Source organism: Ornithorhynchus anatinus, chromosome 9 (assembly GCF_004115215.2).
Source record: "Ornithorhynchus anatinus isolate Pmale09 chromosome 9, mOrnAna1.pri.v4, whole genome shotgun sequence".
Lineage (NCBI taxonomy): Eukaryota > Metazoa > Chordata > Mammalia > Monotremata > Ornithorhynchidae > Ornithorhynchus > Ornithorhynchus anatinus.
This window is the reverse complement of record NC_041736.1, coordinates 41652307-41674102: the sequence shown is the minus strand read 5'-3', so window position 1 is coordinate 41674102 and position 21796 is coordinate 41652307. Positions and strand designations below refer to the sequence as shown.

Sequence of the window (21796 nt, the reverse complement as noted above, 5' to 3'; positions counted from 1 at the left end):
TGTTTCCCCCTACCTTAGTTGGGTCATTTCCCATCCAGCTCTACCTTTGGTACCAAACCACCTCTGGATGACATCTGCCCCAGGGACCCTAAGGAATGTTGGCCAACTCCAAGGCCCTCTAAAGGTTTTGGTTCACTGCTTGGTGGGCTTAGTCTTGGTGGACCCCCCCCACCTCCTCCATCCCCCGATCCTTCTTGAAACTGGGAATGACCTGGGACCAATCTGCCCACCTGGGGAACTTGGCCAGAATGAGGCCTTATTTGAGAACACAGTGTGCCAAACGCTGATCGGCTCACGACACTGGACTTGCTACGATATTTATCTTTTAGGCACCGGGAGCGCAGGGGATATCATAATGACAGTACTTGCTAAGCACTTATTCTGTGTCAGGCACTGTTCTAAGAGCTGGGGTAGAAACAAGTTAATCAGGTCAGACACAATCTCTGTCCCACACGGGGCTCGCGGTCTAAGTAGGAGGGATGATACGTATTGAATCCCCATTTTACAGATGAGGAAATTGAGGCTCGGGGATGTTATGTCATTTGCCCGAGGTCACACAACAGGTAATTAGCAGAGCTTGGATTAGAACCTAAGTCCTCTGATTCCCAGGCCCCTGCTCTTTCCACTAGGCCACGCTGCTTCACATGTATAAAATCCCTCGGGAGCCCATCAGAACAACTTCTTAAAGCCTGTGCGCAGATCTTCAAATAGTCCAACAGGGTCCCTTTGGAATGGGGGTCTAGGTAGCCCCAAGAGTGGAGAGTGCTTTACTAGCTTAGCCAGGCAGTAAATTGGGGAGAGGCAGCCAGGAGAAGCCCCCAAGTGAAGGGAAGGAACTAACTGCAGAAAGGGTGGGTTCTAAGAAGATACTACAGAAAGGCTAAAGGTAAAAGAAGGGCAGAACCAGGGAGAGTGAAACAATTAATTATGGCATTAATTAATTTCAAGAAGCTGGAAAGTTAACTAGATTCACATTAGGAGAAAATGCTTTCTTGGGTCTTGCTCCAAGTAATCTCCACATGAGACAACTCACTTCCTAGAAAAAATCCTTTCTGAATCAAAACCAGCAATCAGGGCAACAGCGACAAACTCCAGTTTAAATGCACGGTGCTAACCTGAACCCACAGAAATCCAGGGCCAGACCACCCTGAACAGCAGGTACCATCTGAAGAGCATCAGAGAGTTTGAGCGACAGAACTGCCTTCCATGCTCAAATGGGACTGGTTGCAATAAGAGTCTGGCAGGGCTGTGCCAAGTGTCTTTTGTGTATAAAGCAACTGTGCCCTCCTTGGTCCTTCTCCCCTCCTCCTCACCATTGACCACCGAGTGTTTTTGCTTCCATCCTCAGCCAGAGCCTCTGCCCTGACTTCAGTTTTGTGGGAAGGCAAGGAGAGAAAATGGGCAGAGTTCCTGGAGTTGGGGGTTCCTGCCTCTGTAAGTGGGGAGATGGTCCAGGGCCCGACTGAACCCAGTTAAGGTCAGAGAACTAGGCACCTCAGGCCAGGTTCCCAAGATGCTGCTTCAGTTCCCAAAGGAGGAGGGCCTAGGCACGGATTCTATTTCTGGCTTCAGTCCCAGGCAGCTTTGCAGCTCTCCTGGCCTGAGCTGCCGTGTCTCTTCAAAGATTAAAAAAAAGGAGCATGTGGCTCAGGGCATAGAGGCACACTCCCTTGATAAATCTTTAAAGAGGGCAGCTCAGGCTAGGGGGGCTACAAAGCCTCCTGAGGTTGGGTTTTAAAATAGAAGTCCTGCTCTGTCTAACCAGCTGGGGACTGGAGCAGCACACAGGGGAAGTGGTCTATGAGTCTGTTTCTCCAGCTTTATCGGGGCACTGTTTTCCCTTGGTGCATTCTTCCTGGCATCGGGGACATCTTCCCTGCCATCCCCCTCGTTCTTGAGGAGCTACAGTAAAAGCAGGGAAGAATAGTAATGGCAGGGAGGAGTCAGGGAGGATTGATGACTGCACTTCTTGGGAGTGTGCACCCAGGCCAAAGACCTTGGATACTATGCCCGGAGCAATAACCTAGGTTCTGGTGCTGGGACAGTGTTTGGGGAGGCCAAGATCCTTGGGAGAGTGAGCATCAGCTCAGGTGGTCAATACCCTTATAAAAAGGGAGTTTTAATCCTTCAAGCAAGGAATTAAGCCACGGGAAGAACCATTTAGACACTTTCCCAAAGATTTCTCGTACAGCTAACCGAAGCAGTTTCAACTGCTTAAATTCAAAATGGGGGTGGGGGACGTGACAGAGGTTTCTGACTCATTAGAACTGCTTGTGGGGTTAGGGCTCCAACAGCTCTTTCCCCATAGCCAACTCATATAGGGTTCAACTCTACATTTTCAGGCAGTGCATTTCCTCCCACCCCTTAGTGAGTCCCTCTTCTGGGAGCAGCTAAGCTCCCTTTATTTCAGAGGAGCAAAATCAATCAGGAAAATATTTTTTGATGTCAGGAAGGAAGGGGAAAAAGAACTGGGCTACAATCCACTCAGGGGTGTGTGCAAGCAGCAGGGTTTGAGCGAATCATGCTACCGACCTACCCGCTCTGCTGGCCTACCCGCTCTTGCAAAGCCCAGGTTATTCAAGTGGACCAGAAAGTAAATGTTTCTTGGAGAGTATGAAATCACCCTCATTTAATCACCTTAAAGTCCCTCAGGATAGAATCTATTTCTGGATTAGAAATGATCATCTCTTGGACAGAGGCTTCCTCAGGGTGGTGGAATGAGAAATGAAGACTACAAGGCTGGCCTGGCATTACCCCTGTTCACTGAGCCACAGTAAGAGGGCACGACACCGCGGGGAAAGCTTTACATTCTCCCATGGCTCAGGCACTTGGTAACTGACCTATTTTCCTTAATGGATTAATAATCTATGAGCCAACTATATGTCTCCCTACAATTATGCTGCTTTATAAAGTCAAAAGTCCAACCTGGCTGGGTGTCTGGCAGCCTTTGGCCCAATCTTGTTCTAAGCGGACCCCTTCAAACTCGCCTCATTTAAAGCCACACTACCTTTGAAAGGGAGCCCTAACCCTCAAGCTGAAGCTGATTGATGTCTCCCTGAAGATTAGCCTGGAAACCCAGGCCTGGCACCTGAAGGAAATTGGATTAGGCCTAAAGGAAATCAGACGGTTTGAATAGTAAGGCTTTTAACAGAGGTTTAAAATATGATTCACAGCACTGTGTTTCTTTATGTTACTAATGCTTGCTTGCATCAGCGGTAAATTGCTAGGGCACTGGTAAGTATGGAGTTAAGCTGCACGGACAGATCATAATCGAAGCAACAACAGATAACCTGAACCTCTCCTCTAATAATAATGGGCCCTTTGGGGAAAAAAACAAATCAAGGTTGTCAGCCCCACAGCGCAATTTAGAGACAAGACGGTGACAGTGGAATCGTCGCCTTCATTTTGGTAGTTACGTCAGTGTCATTCCAGCACAGCGTGAGATTGCCAACATATGTGCAGACAAAACTAAAGCCAGTGACAGCGTGAGCCAAGAGCGCCCTGGGATAGCTGCCAGCCCCGAATGCTCTGGCTCTTTGGTCTCAGCCCTAGTCCAGGGCCTATGGTACACATCGGGGTGAAGATAATTAACTGCCAGGCTTGCCCTTCCCTGTTCTTCAGTCCACGACACTAGTTTTGGGGTCTGACTATTCTCAGGCATTTTTTTTTTTCTGAAAACATGAAGAGAAACCAGAATGCCTCTTGCCTTTCCCAGCCTCTGTAGTGCCCCTAGACTGTACTTTTTTCATTTGCAAGATTTCAGGGAGCTACTGGAAGTTCCAGGAAACAGCATTTAGACTGATTTATGGCTTCAACCCGGGTAAGGATACCAAATAGACTAGACAGCTTTTCCAGGAGTCCAGGCCGCTGGACGGAGCTTCCAAGGTTGGTGTCATCACATGTGACATGACAAAGGGGTGGGGTTGGGGGTGGGGCAGAGACAGGGTTTAGTGGACTCTCCCCTGCCCCGCAAATGCCACAACAATCTGAGCCACCCTGCAGGCCAATGGGACAACTGTCCACAAGCCCCCTAAGTCTAACTTTGTCAGGCAGGGCAGATAGAGGAAGAGGAAGAGGGGGAGGAGGAAGGAGAGGAGGAGAGAGGAGAGACTTAGGATTGAGGAGACTGGTTTTCCAGGTTGGCCTCTGGCTCTTACCTTCAGCAATTTCATTAGCCCTTCTAGCTGCACCATCAGCTCTCGCCTGCTCTCTTGCAATGCAGACATTCTTTGCTCCAGCTCATCTTTCCTCTGCCTGTTGACGGGGAAAAATTCTGATCAAAAACAAAACTTCAGAGCAAAATGGATTATAAAAACAGCACTGGGATCATTTATATCCCAAAGACTTGCATTCTTGATGAATTACAAGCAAAGATTTTTCAATGTTACTTTTTTAAAAGGTTCCAATTAGAATGGGATAATCATCATCTTTTGTTTATGTTGCTTTCATTTTATGGCATCCTCATATTTATTATCCCATTTCATCTTTCCACCACCCCTGTGGATTCCTCTCTTTTACAGGAAGAGGAAAGTGCTTGTTTGGATGCAGTCCGACCTGAGTGTCCACAGGAGAAGGGAGACGCCGAGCAACAAGTTTCTAAGGCCACAGGTGAGAAAAAAAGGGATTCCTTTCTCCTGCTCTTAAGTTTTGCTACATGTAACATAACTATGAAGCCTCCAAAATAAAAATAGGTAAAAACAATATAAAGAGAGTGGATGGATAGAAGAGGAAAGGGGCAAAGGAGGAGAGGGAAGGCCTTCATTAACTACAATTGAGCATTCACAACCTTGGCCTTACATTTAAATCCCCAGATGGCTTGCTGTAGAGGGAGGCCATTATTCTGCTTCATGCAGTGTCCTACAATTAGAAGGAGCTAAATGGAGCGGCTCTTGATTTTGCCTTGGGCAAGCCAAATCCTCAATCTTAAAGCTGCAATAAAGCAGGTTCAACTGAAATCAGAGAGAGGGATGAAAACTGGCCATGGAATATAGAGGTTTGGTAGTGCGAAAAAAGAAATAATGGTATGGGTTAAGTGTTTACTCTGTGCCAAGCACTGTACTGAATGCTAGGGTAGATATAAGCTAAGTTCGGTTGGACGCAGTCCATGTTCCACATGGGGCTCACGGTCTTAATTCCCATTTTACAGATGGGGTAACTGAGGCACAGAGAAACAAAGTGACTTACAGTCACACAGCAGACAAGTGGCAGAGCTGCTCTATCCATTATGCCATGCTGCTTCCTGATTTTCCTTAATATTAGTGACTCACTAATGTTCAGCAGACGATCTATTGGGCTAATCCTATGGTGAGCTGATGAGTCAATTATTGCCTGGGAGAAAACTGCCCTCTGTGTAGCTAACGGTTTTAGGGTTGCAAAGTTTTTAACTTTGCCATATCTCTTTCTTTTCTCAGATATCCCAAACACCAAGGGAAAGGGAAAGTGACTGTTACCAGGGGCTTCCAAGGGAACACAGGTCTCCAAATTCCTTGTCTGATCCTCTAGCAACTAGCTCAGGATCAGGCAGTCAGGGCAAATTTGAGAGAAAATGTTAGAGCCCGTAAGGCAGAGACAGAGAGCAAACAGCAGCATGCTCCTGGATGGAGCCATGACAAGAGACTTCTTGAGTGGATTTGGGCAAGGTCATGGGATGGTGGCATGGTGGGTTAATCGTCATCAACAATGCTATTTGAGCGTTTACTGTGTGCGGAGCACTGTACTAAGCACTTGGGAGAGTACAATATAAAGGAGTTAGTAGAAGTGTTCCCTACCCAAAACAAGCTTACAGTCTAGCGAGGTAGCCAGACATTAATCATTAATATAAATCAGTTATGTACATAAGTGCCGTGAGGCTGAAAGTCGGCAAATATCAAATGCCCAAAAGTCACAGTCCCAAGTGTGTGAGCTTGGGTGAGCTTGGATGATCTTAGGTTGGGCGTGAGCCTGAGAACCCCGACTTGGGGCCTTCTTCAGGCAAGGGAGCCGCAGCTGTTCTTGTGGGTGCCTGGGACAATTGTGTGTGAATGCCATTCCTTGCCACCAAGAGCAGGTGGCTTATTGCACGGAGACCCATACTTCTGGGTTTGTCTTAGGTTCTAGGATTTTGGTCCAATCCCTTTTTGGGAAGCAGATCCCATCGGCGGGAGGGACTTAGACAAAGGGTAGAAATACTAACAGTGAAAGAAACTTCAAATACAAAGAACATCCACAAGCATGAAATCTCATAGAAATGAACAACGCGGACCAGCTAAACTTAGGCTCCAAACATGGATTTCTGGCAGTTTCAGGAGGAAAAGGCTTTGCATGCCTTTATTTTTTTTTCCCTCCAAGCTCCAAGCTCTTTATAATTGTTCAGTCACGAATTTGCACAGTCCAATACTCTGAAGAACAAGTTTAGACGCCCCAAAACATAGCCAAGAGTGGGTTTAAGCCACTGAAGACAAAAAGACAGATATTTACCAAAGCCAGGATGTTTACGCTGGCCAGGTGTGAACAGGTGACAGATGCTACTGTGCTAATTTGTCATTTGATGAGGTCTTGATCTCTGGGATGACATTCTGTCAACTGACCAATGTGATGGCGCAGGCCATTTGGCCATTTGCTCCCAGGGTCAATACTTGGGCCCTGATATTTGGTGAGCAGATGGGCTAAATTAAGAGCTAACTCACACCTGCTGAAGGACATGTGCTACGCCGCTTTGTCAAAAGTTTTTAAATTCAACTGGAGGGTGCCAGGGGGTGCGGGGTGGGTGGGGGGATGGTACCCAAAGGAAATCGCCCCATTTCGGAATTTACAGAAATACCTAGGGGAAGCAGTCCCACTGGAGCCATCAAGCAGCTTTTAAATATAAAGTCAGTTTCATTCTATACACTGTAAACTGGCTAGAGCCAGATGATTGCCTTATTAAGGCAATCACCAAAGAACTGAACTTGGTCTCTCAGGGCAGTGCGACTATGCCAATTGCCATGACGATGGATTGCCAGCAGAATGCTTTACCAGATCGACACCTGTAATTTAATAATCAGAACTACATTCAATTCTGACGTGAAAGGAGCTGAGCCTGAGATGCTTTTGCTGCTCTATGGGGGCTGGACTCCTAAGGCACAAGGACTGTCTGAGGAATGGGGACATGGGGTGGGTTGTGGGGAGGGAGGGAGGTAAGAGGGCCCCAGGAGGGAAAGGACCGCAAACCCAAGTGAGGTCCAGATGTGGAGAAATGAATGGAAATGAAGTCAGTTACGCCTTTTTGAAAAACTATGCCAGACCCCCTGGGAAGTTGGCAGTAGCTTGAGAGCCCAAACTCAGCTGCCTTTAACGGAGATAGTTAAGACTTAGGAGTTGGGGGAGGGGGGAAATTGCAATTAAATATTTTGTGTAGCCCTTTCAAATCAGAGGAGAGTAAGAACCGAGAACAATCATCTGCCCTTTCCACGCCATCCAAACTGCTACTACGTTGACCCAAACGCTTATCCATCCCATCTCGACTACTCATCAGCCTCCCTGCCTCTCCCCAGTCAATCGATCAGATTTATTGAGTACTTATTCATTCATTCAATAGTATTTATTAAGCGCTTACTATGTGCAGAGCACCGTACTAAGCGCTTGGAAGGTACAAATTGGTAACAGATAGAGACAGTCCCTGCCCTTTGACGGGCTTACAGTCTAATCACTTATCCTATGTACGGTACTGTTGTAAGCACTTGGGAGAGTACAAGAGTTTGTAGACACATTCCTTGCCCACCACATGCTTACAGTCTAGATGGAGAGACAGACATTAATAGGAATAAATAATTTTTAATATGTAATTTATAGACATATATATTAGTGCTGTGGGGCTGAATGGGGCAAACACTCCATTCCATACTTCACTCTGCTGCCTGTATCATTTTTTCTAAAAAATCATCCCCTCCGCGTATTCTCCACTTTTCAAGAATTTTCAGGGGGTGCCCATCCACCTCTACATGAAACAGAAACTCCTTACCATTGTCTTCTAAAACTCAATCACCTTGTTCCCTCCTATCTTACCTCCCGATTTCCTTTCACAACACAGCATGCTCACTTCACTCCTCCAAAATCAATCTACTCAATGGATCTCAATCTCATCTATCTCACCACTGACCTCTCGCCCACATCCTGCCTCTGGCCTGAAACTCCCTCATAACCTACACTCTCCCCACCTTCAAAGTCTTATTAAGGTCATATCTCCTCCTTTCTCCAACTAAGCCCTCATTTCCCCTACTCCTCTCCCTTCTGTGTCACGCTTGCACTTTGATTTGATTTGACTTTGATTTATTCACCCCACCCTCAGCCTCATGTTACTTATGTTGTTTATACTCTACTCTCCCAAGTGCTTGGTAGATTGTTCTGAACACAGTAAACCCTCAATAAATATGACACTGATTGACTGCTGTTACTCCTGAATAAATCTGGCAGTCTGTGTTGCAGTCTCTGATTTTAGAGTGTGAGTCCCATCTGGTTGCCTTGAACGACCAGCACGCAGTACAGTGCTTGGCACAGAGTAAGTGCTTAACAAATACCACCACCAAAATTATTATTATTTATTATTATTATTGCTAAGCCAAGTTTGTGATGCAAGACAGGAAGGAAACAAAAAAAGGAACTTCTTAAGAAAATCTACCTCCTTGTGAAGCTATATTTAAAGACTAAAATCCCTGCTCAATAACTGTGCTCACGGCCCACTAATGAGAGGAACTGCACAGAACTACATTCAAAGAGGCTACTTGGATGGGTGGAAACAGCCCAGTTATTCTGGGTTGGGAGTCCCAAGGCAAGCTTTGTAAATGGCTGGCCCTCTGTCCCATCTTACATTTTCGGCTCTGTGCCTGAGTGGCCTTGAGTTCCTTATGGGCCCAAGCATGGCAAACACCTAAACTGAATTTTACTCAGTGCCCCCTTCAGACCCCTTGCGAGAAGAACTCAAATTGAGCTCTCAACTAGGCGATTCCCTGTGCCTGAAGGGGTGTCGCTGACCCAAAAGCCCAGCCTATCCACACCACTAAATCTCCCCAAACCCATCCTTCCTGAGCACTATCAGAACTCTCTGTAGGAGTTCTAACGGAGGGATGTTCAAGACTTGGGCGGAGTTCCTTCCTACCTCAGCAGCCGGAGTTCTGCCAGCAGTGTGGGGTTCTGCTGGGCCTTCTCAGGAGTTGGCTGTGAAGCCTGTTCATGCTCCAGGCGGAGGCGTTGGATCTCTTGCAGGATCTCTCTACCAAGAGAGGGAAAAGAGAAGAAATGAAATGTGGGGAAGGATGGGACCATGGTCTCCAAACTTATTTTCTTTTTCTTCTTTTCAAACTCAGGCTCTCTGCTCCCAAATCGTCTGTGATCAAAACACGAAGCAAAAACCATCCTCAAACCCAGCTTTATTTGATGCTTTCTCGTCAGTGCAGTCCTCTACAGAGGTACAGGTGCGGTCCGGCTGCTGCCCACAGCCGAGGAAGGCCCCACACACTAGAACCAGTAACTGGGCCAGGCTACCTTGTTCCTCTTGTCTGGGAAAGGCAAAGAATTCCTGCCAAAATCCCCGTCCCCTTCTCTTAAAAATCCCCAAGCCTGGTTGCGGTTCTGGTAAAATAATTTTTTTCACTTTCACTCGGAGGCCATTTAATGAATATACTGTACGTGAGGCTCTAGGACATACCTGCTACATACTTGTTCATTTCTGCACTGCGGTAAATCAGAAACATCTTTCAAGGAAGCTTGTTGGAATGCAAATAAGCATATTTGTGTTTAAACAGAAGAAGGCAGAGTCTGTTACCAGAATCCCACTCAGCAGCACAGGCTTGTAACTCACTATGTTCAGATAGGGATGCAAGGAATATGTTGCTTAGCCAGGAGGCCAACAAAGGATCTCTCGAGGTAGCTACTGTGGTGGAAATGGCTTTCAAACCACAGGCCATTTACTTTAGCTGGAATACGGCAGATCCCCAACTCTGAGAAAACCGGGGAGTTAGCCATGTAAGGAACTGTCAGAGGCAGAGATTTTTCAGAAAGTATCAGCGTGAGGAAATTGAACTATCAAGTCCAACGAACCAAGCAGGACCAGTAGCCCAAATCTCCAACTTTTAGTTGGGGTGTTGGGCTTCAGGGTCTCATCTGTGCAATGCTTATCCCATTCATGTATCTGGCAGCCCTATAACTGGCTCTCAGCCCGACTCCTCGGCATTAATCTCAAGACGACTCTGAGCAGCCAATTCATTTTCTAGTCGCTTAAAATTTGAGGATCAGTGGGTTTAACCAATTTGGTCCATCAGGAACTAGGGAACTTCAAGGGGAAAGAATTAAGGTAAGAGCACTGAGGAAAATGAGCAGTAGCTGGTAGTTTACAGCAAAAATGAAACAGAAGCTGGGGTTGCCCCTCCATCTTTAAATTAAATAAATAACAAATATTTGCAGACGAATATCATGAGTTCTAAGCCCACAGCTCTTGCACAAACAAGATGGCAGCAACGCTCACCAGCGTACTGGGAAGCGGATGCTCATCTAGTGAGAGTGTAGAGCTACGCGTGGCACACAGGGAGTCTGAACATATATCTGATCCCTCAAGTCATGGTAGGTCAGCTCACCCTCTTAGGATCTTACCTGTTTTTGTTTTCCAGTTCTGCAATCAGTTGCCTCTGCTGCTTGTTTGCATCAAAGCTGAAGCCTAGGTCAGCGGGGGGACGGGGTTGCTGTGAAAAGGAGGGGGAGAGGGGAGAAAGTCAATGATTGTAAATTACGGCATCCACCACAGGTCTAGGGATAGACTAGAGATCCGCTGCTGCCTTCCCTGAGGGCCTGGGATAACCAGTCACCAACACCAAAATAAAGAAGGGTTTGGCATTGGACTGGCTCCTGCTTTTCCTGTTCCTCTGGCTCTCCATCATCTCACAATTGAGGAGGTCTCAAAAGGGTTAGGGGTTACAGGATATTGGATAGAAGTCAGGGTTTGGCAATTTGACTGGATCACAAGGACTCTAAATGCTGCAAAGAGCATATTCTTTCACTTCACATTCTGTCTTCTCTTTCCAAAATCCAGAAACACCATCAGCCACCCCATCACAGCAATAACTGGGGCCTTATTTTCAGCTGGAGTTGAAGGATGCAATGATCAGCTCTTTGGATATGGCTTCCAAAATCATAATAGCAAAGTAAAGCAGATGATCATGCAACGTGCTTAAAGCAACAGTTAAAGAAATTAATTTTCCATCTGGGTCCTTTCTCCTTTGAAGAAAGAAAGATCATCAGCTAGAAAGGAAATTTATTTGCTATTACATAGGTGTTCTTTATGTTTTAAGCCAAGACCACTATAAGAGAGGCCATGGCCATCATTTCAAGAGAATTTACTCACTAATACCCACTGGAAGCTCAGGTTAAGCTTCTCTTCTTCTCCTTCTTTGGGCCCTGAAATAAAGGACTTGCCTGAGGTTGCACCTGCTTCTCATAGACATTTGTCGATCTGTTATTGATCCTGGGATTTGACTCACCAAGTAATTGCTTCTTGTTATAAAGAGAGACAGGGAAGCCAATTTACCCGAGGTCAGAGAAAGAGGTCAAGACCCATGGACAATCATTCCGGAGACAGTGCTTGGCGAAAGGACTTTTACAGCTGTCAGTGAGAGCCCCGGTGGTAAGAGGGTGGCAAGTCCTCTCTCTCCGTGATGGGCCCTGGAGGTTGGGTGTAAGGGCGAGTGGGGAGGGGTCGGGGGCTCAAGCTACTTACTGTTTCCTACTTCACGATTCCTACTTGGAAGTATACTGATGATCTGACGAAAGAGAGGAGCTGCCCAACTGTCCTGAACCTCTGAGCTCCTGGGTAGCTTCAGAATGCCTTCAGGAATCCCTAGACTTCAGGCAGGGAGTCTGACATCCCCAGTGCCCCCAGTGCTACATTTTGGTTCCAAGTGAAATAAAAACAACCCAGTAAATGTGCATTCCCTGTAATCTAGAATTTCAGGATTAAAACTCCTCCACCTGCAGGGACCGGCTGGCTCAGTACCAAACAGATGTGTCTGATTAATAGCCAAACGGATCCTGGCCTGTCAGGTGAAGTCTGGCCATTGTCAGGCACAAGATTTGGTCAGGGGTAGGGGTTGGAGGCTGGAGCTTGCTAACTCTTCTGCACTCTGGAAGTGGGAGAGTTGGCTGGGCGGTGTCTGAAAAGAGGGGAGCTAATAACTTGGGAACAGGTCAGGCTCCGACAGAAGCACCATCTGGATGTATCTGCAACAGAATTAAGCTTTCTGACAACACGGTGGAGGTGTGGGGGGCTGTGACAGGGCCATCTGTAACAGGATATTAAACCCTGCTTCTCCTAATTGTATTCCCTTGGCTTTTCTCTCTTTTCATAACTCTTTGCAGACCTTCATGACTTTACATTGTTGGTGCCCTTCTTGCTGCAGAGGACATGATCAGTTCCAACACAACAGTGGTGCCATCTTTGAGTAGGAAAAACAGCAACTCTATATTAACATCTGTCTCCCCCTCTAGACAGTTAGCTCATTGTAGGCAGGGAACATGCCTTCCAACTCTGTTGTAGGGTACTCTCCCAAGCACTTAATACCGTGCTCTGAACACAGCAAGCGCTCACTAAATACCACTGATTGATTCACTCATTCATTTGTAGCTATTGAGCGCTTACTGTTTACCAAACACTGTACTAAGCGCACGGGAGAGTACAATATAACAACCGACATAGTCCTGCCCACAACAAGCGCACAGTCTAGAGGGAGACGGATATTAACATAAATGACTAAATAAGTAAATGGCAGGTATATACAGATCTATACATATGTGCTGTGGGGATGGGAGGGAGGATGAAGGAAGGAGCAAGGAAAAGTGGTGTGGAAGGGAATGGGAGGAGAGGAGGGCTTAGTCAGGGCAGGCTTCTTGGAGGAGATGTGACTTCAATAAGGCTTTGAAGTGGGGGAGAGCAATTATCTGTCTGATAACTGACTGATTGATCTGTCTACACCACAGATGGTAAAGAAGCCCAAAAGCAGAAACTGTGTCTCTCAGTTATTTAACTTGGCAAGCAACAAAGGATTTGAAGAACTGCTTTCCCAGGCAGAGACAGATCCCCTCGGCTGAAACATCCTGAAAGGACCTCCAAAAAGGTCAGGAAGTATATCGTGAACAAACCCAGGCCAGCAAGGCAAGCTTTTTTTCTCTTTATTTTGGGTCCTTTTTCATTTTATTTGCTTTTTCCCTGGCCTGGTGGTGAAATCATTCAAAAGAAATTCTAGAGGAAAAGCGACTATCATCAATTTCTGCTCATGCCCACCAATCGAACGAACAGGTAGCCCACACTGGAGCAGCGAGCAGAGTTCTTGTTAGCAGAAATCGATGCTCGCACTTACACTGAGGAAGAGCCATTGCAAAGGTAATCCGTTTGTCAGTCAACAACATTTATTAAGGATGCTTTTGTGCAGAGTAGTATGCAAAGTGGATATTTTCCCAAGTTCTGTGGAGCAAAGAGGGAGTAAGAGTTTACTGTCGGTTAGTTGGGCAGAAGAGCAGATATTTGAATGCAGGTTTGAGAAAGAGGCACTCTGATTTTCACATTGCTGGAAGAAAGTCCATGGATTTCTAGATGGGACCAGAATTTCATTAATGAACAACTATTTAGAAAGAGATCTGAAGGTGGAGAGTGCTATGTAAACCCACTCAAAAGGATCCCTTTAAAAATTAAGCATTTCCACAGGGCACTGGGGAGGTTATGCAGAGGCAGGGCAGGCTTTACACATCTTTATCTTGTTTGCTTTTAAGAGGTACATGGATTCCCCTTCTCAAAGCTAAATTACCTTATACCTCCAATTTACTTTCTGCACAAAAAGGAGAACAGGTTTGACTGGAATGAGGGTGTGTTCAAGTGTTAACTAATTAACTAGCATTTTTCTGTTTACTCAATTTTTTTTTGTATTTTCTTCACATTTTACTAGACATTTAGACAGGTGACTTTCAGAATCAGATGTGTGACCTCAAGGAAATAGATCGTGAAATCAAATTCATCCTCTTCTTTTCTGCACCACTCTCACCTCAAGTTTGATGATTCTCCTCTTTCACCTCACACCAGGTTCAGAAATCATAGCCTTTCAGTTCATTCATTCCCAGTCATTCCACAGCTACAAAGGTCTTTCTAGAAAGACCATTAAGCCTTTGGAGTTCATTAACTCTGTTCTAAACATAGTCAAAATTAGTCCATAGGCTTATACTAATTAGTCAAGACACTGGGAAGCAGTGTGGCCTAAAGGAAAGAGCACGGGCCTAGGAGTCAGAGGACCTGGGTTCTAATCCTGGTTCCACCACTTATCTGCTGTGTGACCTTGGACAAGTCATTTAACTTCTCTGGGCTTCAGTTGCCTCATTTGTAAAATGGGGATTAAGACTGTGAGCCTCACGTGGGACATAGGCTGTGTCCAACCTGATTTCGCTGTATCTACCCCAGCGCTTAGTACAGTGCATGGCACGAGCAAGTGTTTAACAAATACCATTCAAAAAAAAAGTTTTACTACGTGCTGGGTGTGCTAAACAGCCCCATACCAACAATGTGAATACAAGTTAAAAAAAAAACCCAACAGATACAGACAGTCCTTGACCTTAAGGAATTTACAGCCTAATTTGGAAAATCAAATGACTGATACAGGGCAACATGAATATACGCAGAGAAGATGAAGGGGTCTCATATGTACTGGGTGGGTTTAATGATGAAAGCTTTCTGAAGGAAGCATTTGAAAGAGGGGACAGATGTTATGTCATGTACAGGAGAAGAGAAGTTATCTGCATTAGGAAAAGCTTGGCCAAAGACTTGTAGGTAAGAGATAAGGCTTCAAGGTGACAAACCTGGCCATAAAAAATGGTGTTGGCTTGGGCTGAATGGGAGATGTGAGCACACAAGAAGGATGGGATGGACTGGAAAGGCTTTTAAGGCAATGGATCAGATTTTGTACTATTTTTAATTTGGAAGGCAGTGGAGAGCCATTAAAGGGTCACGAATTGTACAGTTGACATGGTTGAAGCAAGCAATATGATTCTGGCTGCAATGCGCAGAACACTTTGGAAAAGGGAGAAGCTGGAGGCCCAGGAGCCCCTGCAGAGGGACCTCTGACATTTTCTTGGAGATAGCAGGGACTTCCCCTTTTCCTCAACAAATCTGGTCCCAGCTTGTTTGGAAATTAAAGAGGGCAGAACAGGGAGTAAAACCCCAGTTGATGGAAGGGCTGGAAGACAGTGAGAAGGGGTGGAGACAGAGATTTTTGAAAAATGTGTTTGTGTTTGGATGCATGGTCACGGACATATCGGTGAGAATGGAGAGGCTGATCTGATTAAATAAAGGCAAAAGCCAACTGGCAACAAAGTAGTATCACTCACGGGGTGGATCAAAGCCAGGAAGAGCACCTGGCTCTCTTATTTAAGGATGAGGGGGAGGGGAACATCATTTACTTACAGTATTTCCTGCCTCTGCAGCCAAGCGGGCAGCGTAGCGGGCGATCAGGCGGTGCTCCTCATCCAGTCGGCTGGGGCTGTCCAGAACACTGCCAAAGGACAACAGACATCATCAGAAACTCCTGCTCCAAGTCTGGGGATCGTGAGGATTGATGGGCCTTTCTCCACAAGAAAGAATGAGGTGGTAACAAAACTAATATGAGCTTACCTATGCTACGACCAAAGGGAAATCTTACGGCAAAATGATTACACTGGGTGTTTGGGTCCTGCTTGTGCGTTTTAAAGAACTTCTGGCCTGTTCCTTACACTTCATTCATTTTACCAATCTCCTGATGATGGATTAGCTTGGCAACACCCTTATCTTTTGCTGACAAAAAGAGGTCCTGAAATGTCACGTCACAGACAGGAACCTAGCAGTGAGACCCTGTTCATTAAGATTTCTCAATAATGTTGGTTCCGGAGATTAAAGCGGGAGTGCTGTGAACAGCCATTTGGTGGTGGCAAGTCAGCATAACTCTAGATTAAAAATTCTCCTCTCTTCTATTTTAGGGGTACATCCTTTTGATCAGAACTGGTTTAAGGGACGGGTAGTCACGTGGAGTCACCAATCTGAAGGAGCTTATTTTTCTGGGACCTACCCCACTAGTGGTAAAGCCACCTGTCTCGCTCATCCCTGTCCCCATGAGGGAGAATTTGACACCTGAGGGCATAACCGACAACCCACCCGGAGCCTTGGCTGAGAACAGGGGAGGGATTAAAGAGAAGAACTGCTCCTTAAACGGCCCTACCCTAGGCTGTATTCAGGGCAGTGCTGGGCCCTAAAATCAATGCCTCCTAGAAGTAATACTGATAGTATTTATGAAGTGCCTACTGTTCGCAAAACCCCATATTAAATACTGGAAAAAAGTACACAGTTAATTATTGTACATGGTCCCTGGCCCCCAAGGGGACACTAGAGTCAATCCTGGATTGAGGGGGTGGCTTGAAAAGCAAAACTACTGGAGCAGCAAGTAATTTCATTTCCTTAAATCATGTCTTGGACCGAGGCTATGAAGTACGGCTTTGTCCAGAGTGGCCAAACTGTTAGGATTAGTACTTCTCTTTATATTAATAATAGCTATCATCTGCACATATTTAAAACAAAACAAAACAAAAAAACCCTTTAACTTTTAGAGGTTCCTGCCTACCAAAAAGGCTCTAATTTACAGAGAAGAAAACTGGCTCGTGAAATAGGTGAAACGGTGATTTCCAACCAGGATACATTAGGATATCAGTGCACACAGACTAAAATAAATCCAACCAATTAAAAGATACGAAGCGCTATCAAAACTTAGATGTAAAACAACATCCTTACTGAAGAAGAACTGGAGTGCTCTGCACATCTAAAAACTCAACCAGGGTTCTGTCTTATATAGAAAATTGATAATAGAGGTGGTAATTTGTTGAATTATAAGCTCCTTTAGGAGGGATATTTGTGCTTTTCACCTCTGTTGCACTCTCCAAAGGGATTGGCACCCAATGAAATTACACAATAAACACTTCTGATTGATTATAAGAGAGCAAACTAGGCTCATAAAGGATGAAAATGGCAAAACTACAATTAAAACTCAGTGCTTCAGGCTCCTAGTGCTATTCTCAGTGACTTCTCCCCGAATCATAATTGGCATCAACCTTACTTCCCTCGGAAAAGGCATTACGCTTCTCCTAGTGGATGGGACATGAGCCTGGGAGTCAGGAGACCTGGGTTCTAATCCCAGCTCCACCACTTCTCTGCTGTGTGACCTTAGGCAATTCACTGAATTTCTCTGTGCCTCCGTTACCTCATCTGTAAAATGGGAATTAATACTGTGAGCCCCATGTGGGACATGGACCGTGGCCAACCTGATGAGCTGGTATCTATCCAGTGCTTAATACAGTGCCTGGCACGTAGTAAGCACTTAAATACCATTAACCCCTCCCCCCCCCAAAACAAGCCTTAAAAAGTGAAATGTGGCTGGTGATGACCTAAAAGGTAGACCGAAACACAACAGGTAACAAGAAAATAGTAAATCCAAAGGCAACTCTACAATGTTGGAGAGAAGAAATGAACAGCTAGTAGATGTAGACTAAGACCCCTTTTCCTTAGCTCCTCCTCCCCGGCGCCCCGATTCGCTCCCTTTCCTCTATCCACCCCCTGCCCCACAGCACTTGAGTATATATGTACATATCTATAACCTATTTATTTATATTATTAGCTGTTTACTTTCATTCATTCAGATTTATTGAGTGCTTACTGTGGGCAGAGCACTGTACTAAGAGCTTGGATGTACAATTTGGCATTTACTTGTTTTGATGTCTATATGTCTATAATTCTATTTACTTATATCGATGCTTACTTGTTTTGAGGTCTGTCTCCCCCATTCTAGACTGTAAGCCCGATACAGGCAGGAATTGTCTCTATTGCTGAATTGTACTTTGCAAGTGCTTAGTACAGTGCTCTGCACACAGTAAGCGCTCAATAAATACGATTGAATGAATGAAAGGAAAGAGTATGATTGAATGAATGAATGGAAAGGGGTTCTAGCCCCAGATCTGCTATTGACCTACTCTATGACCATGGCAAGTCACCCCAAGTGTTCTGGATCTTCAAATCCTCAACTGTAAATTGGGGGTAAGACAGCTGTTCTTTCTACAGCATAGAAGACAAGCTATGTGTGGAGTAGGAGCTCTGTTGAATATGATCCAGTAACTAGAGCAAGGCTTAGCACAGACTTAATGATAACAACAATGATATTTGTCCAGGGCTTACTGTGTGCCAAGCACTGTTCTAAGCACTGGGGTAGATACAAGGTAATCAGGTTGTCCCACGTGGGGCTCACAGTCTGAAAACCCCATTTTACAGATGGAGTAACTGAGGCACGGAGAAGTTCAGTGACTTGCCCAAGGTCACCCAGAAAAATAAGTGGTGGGGCGGAATTAGAACCCATGTCCTCTGACTCCCAGGCCCGCGTGTTCTTGCCACTAGGCCAGATGTTACTACTACTGTTCATTATAACAGCTCTTTCTGGATAAATACCTAACAGCTTTTTTAGAACAGTAATGTCTGAAAGTATGTGGCGCACAGGACAGTGACTGCGAGGGCAGCAGCAGGGGGTGTTTATCGACTCAGTCTGTGACGGACGCAGAAAGAAGTGTGGTTGCTTCCATCTTTCAAACCACTCGCCGAACATCCGCTCTCATTCTGGCCTCTGTATGCTTCAAAACCTCAGAAACGGCCTTCCAGCCAAAATAAATTGTTCATCCTTCCAAGCCTAGTCTTGAATCACACCTGACAATAGATGGAGGAGACTCCTGCCAAATGTTACAATAAGGATCTTGGGAATAGACACATGGCCACTTTTGCTTAAATGACCCAAGAGTCTCCAAGAATTCACCAACAGTTAGTTCTAGATGGCAAGTTTTCTAAGCTATTCATTCCTCTTCTCCTACATCAGGAGCTTTCTGCATCTTCCCACCTTCTCCTCATGTCCCTCCTAAAATAATAATAATAATAATTGTGGTATTTGCTAAGCGCTTACTATGTGCAAAGCACTGTTCTAAGCGCTGGGGGATACAAGGTGATCAGGTTGTCCCACATGGGCCTCACAGTTTTTTTAATCCCCATTTGACAGATGAGGTAACTGAGGCACAGAGAAGTTAAGTGACTTGCCCAAAGTCACACAGCTGACTAGCGGCGGAGCCGGGATTAGGACCCATGACCTCTGACTCCCAAGCCCATGCTCTTTCCACTGAGTCACGCTGCTTCTATAAAAAGATGGATAACCTCTCAAAAAAGGGAAAACATGCTCTACTGGAAAAAATGTTATGATAGAAAAAACACCACGTGGTATATATGTTTTTATCACTGCTCATCTCCTATTGAAGATCTGCTTTATGTGTGTTCACACTGGCATGTTCATCTTAAAATATCTTGTCACTGATTAACTTACATTCCATCATGAAACAGATGAGTAACTACATAAGTAGTGAATGAAGAACAATATAATTGTAAAGGTTATAAGGTAACAATAACAATAATAATAATAATGTTGGTATTTGTTAAGCGCTTACTATGTGCAGAGCACTGTTCTAAGCGCTAGGGTAGTTACAGGGTAATCAGGTTGTCTCACATAAGGCTCATAGTCTTAATCCCCATTTTACAGATGAGGGAACTGAGGCACAGACAAGTTAAGTGAATGGCCCACAATCACACAGCTGACAAGTGGCAGAGGGTTGTATATCCATAAGTGCTAAGGGAAGTTGTTAGACTGATGTGACCAATGGGTCTGGAAATCATATAGGGAAAGTTTCTTAGAGGAAATGGGATTTCAGCAAAAGCTTTGAGACTGGAAAGCTGTCATCTGGCACAAGTGAAGGAAAAACAAATTTTTTAGGTAGCGGGAAAGGAGTGAATAAAGGGTCAGAGGAGGAGTTGAAAGGGGAATTATTAGAAGGCTAGTTTGGCGGAGAATAGTGGTTAGAGTACAGATTTGGGACTCAGAAGGGCCTGGATTCTAATCCCGGCTCCACCACTGGTCTGTTGTGTGACCTTGGGTAAGACGGTTAACTTCTCTGTGCCTCAGTTCCCTCTTCTATAAAAATAATAATAATGTTGGGATTTAAGTGCTTACTATGTGCCGAGCACTCTTCTAAGTGCTGGGGTAGATACAGTGTAATCAGGTTGTCCCACGTGAGGCTCACAGTCATCATCCCCATTTTTTTACAGTTGAGGTAACTGAAGTTAAGTGACTTGCCCAAAGTCACACAGCTGACAAGCAGTGGAGTCAGGATTTGAACCCATGACCTTTGACTCCCCAGCCCGTGCTCTTTCCACTGAGCCATGCTGCTTCTCTTGAAAAGGGGATTGATAATGTGAGCCCCAAGGGGAACATGGATTGTGTCCAACCTGATTACCTTTACCTACTCCAGCGCTTAGTACAGCGCCTAGCATATAGTAAGTGCTTAACAAATACCACAATCATATTATTATTAATAACTAATACCAAAAAATGGATGTTTTGCTGGCCTGTCAAACTGTATCTATATAGTTACAGTTTCTATATCTATTCTCTTCCTTCCAGTTGCCCTTCATATTCGTAGAAGATGAGCTCTAACATTAAGAGTCTACATGAGTTACTGAAAGATATATGTTTTACGTGACACTAATGAGAAGAAATCAAATATTAATACAATGGTACTAATAACAATGACTGTGGTATTTGTTAAGTGCTTATTATGAGCCAGGCACTGTACTAAGCACTGGGGTGGACACAAGCAAATCGGGTTGGACACAGTTTCCGTCTTGCACAGGGCTCACAGCCTTAATCCCCATTTTACAGATGAGGTAACTGAGGCACAGAGAAGTGAAGTGACTTGCCCAAGGCCACACAGCAGACACGAGGCGGAGCCAGGATTAGCACCCATGACCTTCAGACTCCCAGGTCCGTGTTCTACCCACTGGGCAATATTAGGAAAAGCAGAAACCTTTATGTGTTTTCTCAGTAGTACTGTAATAAAGGTATTTATTGAGGCCAAGGTCACCCAGGATGCTTGGATTAGAACCCAGGTCTCCTGACTCCCAGCTCCATGCTGTTTCCACTAGGCCCTGCTCCTTTATATAAGTGCTCTCTTTTTTAGAGAAGCAGCGTGGCTCAGTGGAAAGAGCACGGGCTAGGGAGTCAGTGGTCATGGGTTCAATTTCCGGCTTAGCCGCTGGTCAGCTGTGTGACTTTGGGCAAGTCACTTAACTTCTCTGTGCCTCAGTTACCTCATCTGCAAAATGGGGATTAAAACTGTGAGGCCCATGTGGGGCAATCTGATCACCCTGTATCCCCCAGCGCTTAGAACAGTGCTTCGCACGCAGTAAGCGCTTAACAAATGCCAACATTATTATTATTGTTGTTAGGTCATATGCTAGCGCTAGAGGTGGCTGATTGGTTTATGTGACCTTTGGTCTTAGGAGTGACTCACCTCAAAGGTGAACTTCTTCAAAGAACAGTATCCTAGGACTTTGGAAATGGATGTGTACCGGCGATTTATGACTAGAGGTCTCAGTTTCTTCCAGGAGTCAAACGAGGACTATAAAAAGCTTGAACCTGCAGGTATTTAGTTGAGTGCTTCCTCAAGGGTGTCACTACAATCAATTCCTGAAGTCTCAGGATTTAGGCTAGCCCACTGTACTTGATGGGAGATGTCCTTATCGTTCTCTTTGCCAGGGCAAGATTTCAGCAAATGCTTAATCTTTGAAAATCACAAGACCGAGAAAAGCTAGGATGTGTCTCTCTTCTTACTGATATTTCCCAAGCAAGAAATAGTCTCCATTCCCCCTTAAATT

General features: G+C 45.2%; 1 protein-coding gene and 1 long non-coding RNA gene across 7 annotated transcripts in view; one reads left to right on the top strand and one right to left on the bottom strand.

The window, feature by feature from the left end:
* DTNB (dystrobrevin beta) overlaps positions 1 to 21796 on the bottom strand; it is a 217177-nt gene that overhangs the window by 41030 nt on the left and 154351 nt on the right. For all 6 annotated transcript variants that reach the window (XR_005660349.1, XR_005660347.1, XR_005660348.1 and 3 more), the window contains 4 exons: positions 15446 to 15533; positions 10603 to 10691; positions 9113 to 9226; positions 4158 to 4254 (listed from right to left, as the gene is read on the bottom strand). Coding sequence is in view for 2 of the 6 variants with exons in the window: in XM_039913078.1 (XP_039769012.1) it covers positions 4158 to 4254; positions 9113 to 9226; positions 10603 to 10691; positions 15446 to 15533 (388 nt within the window). In the remaining 4 variants the exon portion in view is untranslated. The remainder of the gene's footprint in view (positions 1 to 4157; positions 4255 to 9112; positions 9227 to 10602; positions 10692 to 15445; positions 15534 to 21796) is intronic.
* On the top strand, positions 3982 to 9808 carry LOC114814222. The gene is made up of 3 exons (XR_003761978.2): positions 3982 to 4138; positions 4521 to 4608; positions 9321 to 9808. It is a non-coding gene; the product is annotated as an uncharacterized LOC114814222 (long non-coding RNA).